The sequence below is a fragment of the Hemicordylus capensis genome, chromosome 1 (genome assembly GCF_027244095.1).
Source record: "Hemicordylus capensis ecotype Gifberg chromosome 1, rHemCap1.1.pri, whole genome shotgun sequence".
Classification (NCBI taxonomy): Eukaryota; Metazoa; Chordata; class Lepidosauria; order Squamata; family Cordylidae; genus Hemicordylus; species Hemicordylus capensis.
In genome coordinates, this window is record NC_069657.1 from 4,977,016 (window position 1) to 4,986,011 (window position 8,996).

General features: G+C 46.3%; 1 protein-coding gene across 1 annotated transcript in view; it reads left to right on the forward strand.

Moving 5' to 3' along the window:
• Positions 1 to 8,996, forward strand: part of CDKL1 (cyclin dependent kinase like 1) — a 37,144-nt gene that overhangs the window by 21,049 nt on the left and 7,099 nt on the right. The window contains exons 6-9 of the mRNA XM_053254486.1: positions 395 to 595; positions 4,609 to 4,691; positions 5,347 to 5,403; positions 6,780 to 6,935. Of these exons, the coding sequence (XP_053110461.1) occupies positions 395 to 595; positions 4,609 to 4,691; positions 5,347 to 5,403; positions 6,780 to 6,935 (497 nt within the window). The remainder of the gene's footprint in view (positions 1 to 394; positions 596 to 4,608; positions 4,692 to 5,346; positions 5,404 to 6,779; positions 6,936 to 8,996) is intronic.

The following is an 8,996-nucleotide window of genomic DNA, read 5'->3' on the forward strand; positions in this document are numbered from 1 at the left end:
AGTGCCAGGTGCTTATTATCGGTCATCTGGATGCCTTTGCATTCCTTCACCAGAACACCCATAGATAGGAGCAGGTGTGCTTCTTCCTGAATTTCAGCCTGCTCATTTCCCCTGTAATTATCAGGGTTGGAGCCTGATTTTTGGTTTGTTGTCTGTCAATGTGGGGAAAGGGTCTGAACTACCCAGGGGAGAGACGGGCCACTATGGACGACTAAGGCTGCATTTCTTTGGCCCTTCTGTAGGTGTGGGACTACAACTCCATCATTCCTCACTATTCGCCACTGTGTCTAGGAATGATGGAAATTCTAGTCCAAAACCAGCTGGAGGGCTGAAGATGTGCAGCCCCCTGGGTCTCTTTGTAGCCCACTCTTTTTTCTATTTCTCCAATCTCTAGCTGGGCCCAGTGACTACTACACCGATTATGTGGCTACTAGATGGTACCGTTCTCCTGAGCTCCTTGTGGGGGACACCCAGTATGGGCCCCCCGTCGATGTCTGGGCCATCGGCTGCGTCTTTGCAGAGCTGCTGTCTGGCATCCCTCTGTGGCCTGGGAAATCTGACGTTGACCAACTTTATCTGATCCGGAGGACGTTGGGTAAGTGTTGTGTGAGCCTGGGGCTATTCAGGAGTGCCAGGGAAGGCCACAATGGGGGTGCCAGCATGTCTCTCTCTCTCTCTCTCTCTCTCTCTCTCTATTCTATACCACCTGATATGTATATTTCTAGGCGGTGTACACAATTTAAAATATTTAAAAGTCACAGATTAAAATACATGACAATAAAAACAATAGAATAAAATGATTAAAATATTTTTTTAAATTATTAAAAGTAATTCTCATTAAAAGCCTGGGAAAACAGGAGGGTCTTGAGGTTCCTCCTGAAAACAAACAGAGAAGGAGATGGTCTTATTTCAGCAGGGAGCATACTCCAAAGCCCTGGGGCAGCCACAGAGAAAGCCCGGTCCTGGGTTGCCAGCAAACGAGCCGGTGGCAACCGTAACCAGACCTCTCCAGAAGTGGCAGAGATTATAACAAAGGAGGTGCTTTCTCAAATAGCCTGGACCCAAGCCATTAAAGGCTTTATAGGTAATAACCAGCACTTTGTATTTCACCCAGAAACGTATCGGCAGCCAGTGCAGTTCTTTTAGAACAGATCCCTTCGTGTTGTCCCAGAGACCAATTTGGCTGCCGTGTTCTGTACCAATTGTAGTTTCTGGACTATGTATACAGGCAGCCCCACGTAGAGTGCATTGCAGTAGTCAAGCCTGGAGGTTACCAGCATATGCACCACTGTTTAAGGTTTTTGTCTAAATTTAGGTTTTTGTCTAAATTGGCTGCCCGTGTGTATCTGGCAGATGCGCCTCTCTTTCCAGTCTCCCTTTATAACAGGGTGCATGCTGCTCCCCAGAAATGGTATTGGATTTCTGTTGAGGAGAGAAATATCTCCGGCACTATATCTGTATTTGCAAATCTACAAGTAGAACAGGAGTGCAGGCAATCAGTGAGTGCTGCTCCCAGGCAGTGGATTCACTACCCCACATCAGATCCCCCAAGGGTGGTGCCCAGCCTGCACCCTCCAGGTGCCAACTCACAGCTCTTTTCCCAACTGGAGACCTGCTCTCTCTTTTCCTCTTGGTGGGGAGGGAGGGAGGTCACCTTCCCAAAGTTTGGCTGTCAAACAGTCAAAATCTCCAAGTCTCCAGGAAACCTTTTCCTAACCCACTGATGAACCATCCACGGACCTGCTAAGCCACATTGCATGTGTCAGTTGGGAATGTTCCAGTGTCTGGGCCACCTAACTACTTTCCCAAGGAGTTTCATACAATCTGAATACCAGCTGAGTTTCCTAGGAGCCAACTTGGAGGGAGAGACAGAGACCTGAGCAAGAGGAGTGGCCGGTTCTTGCTGGCTGTTCTCTCTTCCCATTCATTCTCTGAATGCAACTGCTTCCTGCTGCCCAAACAGCCAGCCCCACCAAAGAAGGCAGGGGCATTCTTCTTGGGTGGCAAAGCAGCCCTGCACACGGCCAGCCATAGCCTTCCTCGCTGACATCTTGCTGGAGAGGAGAGCAGGCAGTTTCCCCATAACTGCGCTGTGTAGGGATGGTCCACAGCCCCTTCTCATCTCCCAAGCTGGAGAGGAAGAGGGGGCACATTTCATTGGCCTTGTCAGAGGGTGATGGGGCGCTTGCCATGGTGGGTGGGATTATCCCCCTTTGCCCCCAAGACAGACTAGAGGGCAGGTCACACGATCAACCTCAGGGCAAAAGAACCCTCCTGTCTTAATTTGGGACTGATTGTGTGTCAGTCGACAACAAGGTAGGTGGCTGAGAGCTTGATCATGAGCTAAACCCCAGCTGGGTCGAAGGGTTCCCCACTCACCTCGGTCAGAAGCTGGGGACAGGATCCAGGTAGGGCCCGCTCATCCCACGTATGGGACTTAGCTCATGATCAAGGTCCCAGCCACCAAACTTGTTTTTAACATACAGTCAGCAAATGGCTACCAAATGAGGGTCAGAGGCTTCTCCTCAGGGCTGTCCTTAAGGGATGGCAAGCCGAGTGACTGCCCCGGGCCCTGCTCTTTTAACCCCCATTAGAATTAACTGGAAGGGGCCCCCACACTGGCTGATTTGCCCCGGGCCACACACCCCACCAGGGCTCTCTAAGGACAGCCCTGCTTTTCCTGCCCAAATGTTGGCCATGTGAACTGTTTTTGAGAGGCCCCACAGATGTGGTGTGGTGGGTCAGAGTCAGCCTCTTCTGTCCAACTACGTATGTATCTATGTAGCACATTTTTATACTTCCCCATACATAAGTCTCTGGGCAGTTCACAATCTAATGACAACAATTAAAATATTAGCACAATTAAAACAATTTAAAATACAGATTTAAAACTCTAAAAACCTAAAACTTTAAAACTCTATTTATTAGTCCTACGCACATTAAGAAATTTCAGATTCAGATTTTGACTTGACCCCATCTGAATTTGACAATATTGGATTCAGATTATGTGGGCTCTGGTGATACCGTATCATATTTGGAATCCGAATCCAAATCCAGGCTTAAATTCGGATTTGCCCCCAGAATGGTCAATGGAGAAATAAATTAAAAATCCTAACTAAAAATCACTGGTTGGCCCTAGAGCCTTGAAACTTGCCACACATGTGGGGAAGGAGGTCAGGACCCCCTGTAGTGAATATTAAGAGAATTGGCCAATCCCCCAATTCTTGTTGAATTTTTGAAGTTGTTAAAATGGCCCCAAATTGTGAAATCTGTCTTGTTTCAAGCCAGAACTTAAAAAAACCTTCTGAAACTGAAGACCTTCCTTGGACCATCATTCCACCAGCATGTAGAGGAATCTGCCCTTTGCCTTCATGAAAAGAGATAACAGCATGCCCCCTTTGCCCCCACCTTTATATTTCTGGAATGGATGGGCATAGTTATGAAATCTGGCACACATGAAGTCCACATTGGCAAGACTCTGTGCAGTTATTTTGAAAGCTATGGGTCTATCCTCTGATTTTTGGTGATTTTTTAAATTTTTTCTATTAAAATAGTGAAATCTGGCTTGTTTTAAGCAAAAATTTTACAAAAGGTTCTGGATCTCAAGCCCCTCCATGGACCATAATTCCACCCCCATGTGGATGGGAAAGGACATTCCTTTGATTTTATATTAATTTTTTTCTTCCCCTTGTAGGAACAGGCAGACCTTTTAAAAAAGGATTAAAAGGACTTCACAGGTTTTAATCCCTTAATGGCCAGAAGGGAATGTGAGAAATTCTTTCTATCCACAAAAACAGAAACATTCAAAGTACTTTCACTTTTACTGTGTGCTTCTGCAATGGGCCCTGACCTCCTTCCCCACGTGTGGCAGTTTCAGGGCTCTAGGGTCAACTGGTGATTTGTAGGGGTGGGGGAAATTAATTTCCCCATTCACCTCGGGGGGGGGGCGGCAGAATCATATTCCATTTTGCTAATTCTGAAATTCCTGTATTTCTGAAATTAATTTTGATATTTTGGAATTAATTCCAACTTTATCTATCTGATTTTTTTAAAAGCCAACAATACAAAAACTACCTGGATTTGGGATTTTACCAATTTTTACCAATCTGGAGCCATTTAGAATAAAATCCAAATTTTCAAAACCGAATTTGCATAGGCCTAATATTTCTTTGTATTCATGGCAATAGAGTCTAAACTAGCTTTTGTGTCATGGCAAAGATCCAGCGGAGTGCGTTCTGACAAGCATCTAAAGTTAATTAGGGTGTGCTTTCTGACTGAAATGTATTCTTGAAAGAACTTCCAGTGTCTTGACAGAATCTTCTGTCAGTTTTTGCTTTGGAACAAAAAAGCATTTTTTAAAAAAGTTGGTTCAACAGTTTTGGGATGAAGGGCTGACCTCCCCCCCCCCCCCCCCAGCCTTGGGAATCTAGTGTTTGTGCTTGTTGCCTAGGCACCGAAGCTTCTGAGTAAAGCTGCCGGGTTGCTCTTCTCTGGCCATGTCATGCAAACCCCTCACAGGAACAGGTCCCTGAGATGCTGCTGCCGCCGCCTGCCTGCCAGCCACGATGTCTGAATTAATGGAGCTGTTTCTTTTGTCCTTGTTCAAAGGTGATCTCATTCCCAGGCACCAGCAAGTCTTCAGCACCAACCAATTCTTCAGCGGGGTGAGAATCCCAGACCCAGAAAGCATGGTGAGAGCGCCTGCTGGCTGCAATTCCTGTGGCTTTCCTTTGGTGCAAACTAGAGGGGAGGGAGCACTGGGGTGCTTGCAGACATCGGGCATGAGATACTAAAAGGAATGGTGGATTCCTGCATATGGCTTTTTAGACGTGTCACCGCAGGTGGTTGAGAGCCCAGTATCCAAATGGTGGTGGTGTGGGGTGGGGGGACTGTCACCACCATCCCCAAGTGAGTAAAAAGCGACAGACTTAGGCTGCTATCCTGTACCCAGTTACCTATGAGTAAGCCCCATGGTACACACTGGGAATTGCTTCCAAGTAGACATGCATAGGATTGTGCTGTGAAGGGTTTAAACATCAAAACCTATTCTTCTGCAAGAACCCTTGGCTCTGATGTTCCAGGAGCCACAAATTTAAAATATTTTTTGTGTTACCCTAAGATGTATATTATATTGAGCAGCAGTGATATAGGAAGATGCTGAAAGGCATCATCTCCTACTGTGTGGGAGGAGGCCATGGTCAACCCCTCCTGTATTCTACCAAGGAAAACCACAGAGCTCTGTGGGTGCCAGCAGGAGTCAAAATCGACTTGATGGCACACTTTACTTTAAGATATATAATAGCCCTGTTAAGGAGACTCTGCTAATATTTACCCTTCTTTTCCTAGGAGCCTTTAGAAATAAAATTCCCAACCATATCCTGCTCTGCCCTAGGACTCATGAAGGTGAGCAATCTTTATACTTTTTTTTCAACTGTCAGATACTAATACCCTTTTTTTAATTTTTATATAATATTTTATTGTAGTGTAAATGTATGCAGTTCATCATATAAAACCAGATATGCTTCCCAGAATTGAAACAATAAGAATTCAGATGAAACAGTCTGATTAAAATGTGCATTCCAGTTCATATATTTTAAAAATTGGATTGGCCTTACTCCTATTTTTCCTTCCCTCTCAAAGTCCAATTAAATCAGCAAGTTTAGCCACATGTTAACTTTCCTCTATGTTCTTTTAATTCAGTGCTCCTTGAATGGGCCATTTGGGATTTGCCATTTGCATGCCGACTGACGACTGGCTGTTAGAATTTAGCTAATGACTGACTAACCCTTGATAATATTTTTCCACCTTGCCTGTTATATAACCAAACAAGAATTAGGTAGTAAATAGTGCAGTGAAAGATCTCATATAATTTCTCCCACTTTTTAAAAGCTAGAGACATTTTAATCATACGTATATGACGAGTATTTATATACCACTTTTCAACCCAAGTTCCCAAAGTGGAAGTTGTCCATCAGGGCGTGGCATTTTCAGCTGAAATAACTGTTGCTTGAGAGGTGCACAGCTTGGGCTTAAATCTTCTAATTTGATTCCTCTCATCCCAAGAGTGCAGATTAACACTAAGTGTGCATGTTAAGTGGTCAGGGCTGTTTGCACCATTTGTCCCCAACTGACCTGAGGTGGGCTGAGTAATCTTTGGGGAAACCTTTTGCTTCCCAACATGTAGCTTTGCTGTGGTAGGCAACTTGAGAGGAGTTAGCAGCAGCAGCAGCTGCAGCCAGCTTGCTAGCTGAAAGTAGGGCGATTCCCTAATGGGAGGGTCCAGGTGTGGGGAGTGGTGGCAAATAGGGGTGGGTATGAGAGGGGTGTTGGAGAAGAAACACTCCCTGGAACCCCAAGGAAGGGGGAAGCAGAGTCTGTGCTTTGCATGCAGAAGGTCCCAGGTTCAATCCCTGTTCTCAAGTTCAAAGGATCTTGAGTCACAGACTGGCAAAGGCCTCTCCTGGGGAGCTGCTGGTCAGTAGAGTAGATATTAACACTAGCCTGGACGGACCAGTGGTTTTGACTCGGTATGAGGCAGCTTCATATTTGCCTAACGTTGCAAAGTCCCTGAGGAGGGCAAAGGGGGACGGGATTTTCTTGTTCGTGCTGGTGTCTGTTCCCTTTCTTGGTCCAGGACTTGAGCTCTTCTTCCACAAGCTCTTTGAAGCTCCCACCTTGCTTGCAGTGATTAAGCCGTCTCTCTTCCTCCTCCGCTGCCTGGATGTGTATGTGTGTGTGTGCGTGTGTGCGCATGCCCTGATCTCTGGCTTTGCTCTCAGGGCTGCCTCCACATGGATCCTGCTGAGCGACTGACCTGTGCGCAACTCCTGCAGCACTCTTACTTCGACAGCATCCGAGAAGTGGAGCTGGGGAGGGAGCGAGAAAAATCCATCACCCGGAAGCCAACCCGGCCAACCCAGAAGCACATCCCTGGGGTAAGCGCATCCCATTTGGGGCGGCACAAGCATCTTGGGGGGAAGAGGCCTGGAATGTTCATGAAGGCCCCTGCTGGCCGCTCTCCTCTGTTGTAGAACGGTGGCCCTGGGGTGCCCAGTTTCTACCCTCTATGTTCACTTGTGAGAACTGCAAGGCCATTGGGCAGAAAAGGGCTTTTATCAGCATCGGAGGCAACAGGGATTGGTGGGGTCAAGCAATTGCTGGGACCCTGGCCCGTTAAGGGACCTGCCCACCGTGGAACCCAGAGCAGACTTTTTTTTTTTGAGGGGGGTGGGTCTGATTTGGCACAAGGACTGGCCAGGCCAGAGGTGGCGAGGGCAATCTCTCACCTTGCCATGCCCAGCTGAACAGGAGTGCTTCCATTCCCCACCGATGGTGCACAGGTGATCTTTCCATTCGTAAAATTGCAGAATGTCAGTGTTGGGAGGGATTTTGAAGGGCTTCTAATTTTGCTCAGTGCAGGGAAACTGCCGCAGCAGCAACACCCCACACCCAGGGGCGTATCTAGGGTGGGGCAGGCAGGGCACGTGCCCCAGGTGCCACTTGAAGGGGGGTGCCATTTTTAAAAAGTTTTCCAGCATTTTTTGGTCTGGTTACGTCCACTGCTAAATAGTTTTTGAAATATTAAAAGATTAATGAGCTTGACTTGTATTTTTCAGCTGATATTATGGTAAAGTTATCTGAAAGATGGGTGTCAGATGTTTGGACACGGGGCGCAATTTCAGTGCTTGCCCTAGGCGCTATTTTCCCTAGATATGCCTCTGCCCAAACCTCTCTCTTCCTGCCCCGAGGCAGTCCTAGGGCCCTATAAGACCAAGGTCCAAACCTCAAAACTGGATCCAGTTCTGTTTATGTGAAGCATTTTTTGAGTGACTTGCAGTGTCCTTTGCTAAAATGAAGCACACAGATGCCTCCTTGTAATGTCCCTCTGCATATCTCTGGGGTGGCCACATTTTGATCTGTATTGGTTGCTGCATCTCAAAAGGGACACTGCCGAGCTGGCAAATGTACAAAAATGGGCTACCAGCATCGTCAAGCGGTTGGAGCAGCTTCTCTATGAGGCTCGGTGTTTGGCTGACCCAAGGCAGCTTGTGATGGAGCAGAGATTCCTATCTGTGGGTCCCCAGATGGTGTTGGAGCATAACTCCCATAATCCACAGGAATGTTGGGAGTTGTTTTCCAAACAACATCTGGGGACCCATGGCTGGGAACTCCTGTGACAGAGGCTTATAAAATGATTCATGGACTGGAGAAAGCAGACAGACATTTGTCTCCCTCTCTGCTAATAATAGAATTGGGGTCAGACAATGAAATAATAATAATGATAATAATGACGACGACGATAATGATGATGACTGGATAAAACAAACCAGTCAATAACACCTGCCTGACTGTGTAAACAAGAAATAATAATAATAATAATTATCATCATCATCATCATCATCAATAATTCAGTTTCTATACCGCCCTTCCAAAAATGACTCAGGGCGGTTTACACAGAGAAATAATAAATAAATAAGATGGATCTCTGTCCCCAAAGGGTTCACAATCTAAAAATAACATAAAATAGACACCAGCAACAGTCACTGGAGGTACTGTGCTGGGGGTGGATAGGGCCAGTTACTCTCCCCCTGCTAAATAGAGAGAATCACCACATTAAAAGGTGCCTCTTTGCCAAGTTAGCAGGGGTTGATGTACAAAATTGATGTACAAAGACAAAAGAAATACCTTCTTCTCCCAACTGAAGTATGGAGTTTGCTGTCACAAGATGTGGTCTGGCCACTGACTTAGATGCTAAATTCCTTTCCCTCTGAAAGTCAGATTCATGGAGAGTGGTCAGTGGCCATGAGTCGTGATGGCTATGTAGAACTCTTGCATCCAGAGAGATGCCTGGGAAGACAGGCCTTGCTTCTGGACAATCCTGGTCAGTGTAGGAAGCAGAACACTGCACTGGGTGATCTTTGGTCTGATCCCGGAGGACTCCTGTTTTTTCTTTTCTAATTCTAACCCTTCTGCATATGTCTTATTCTCTGTTGTAG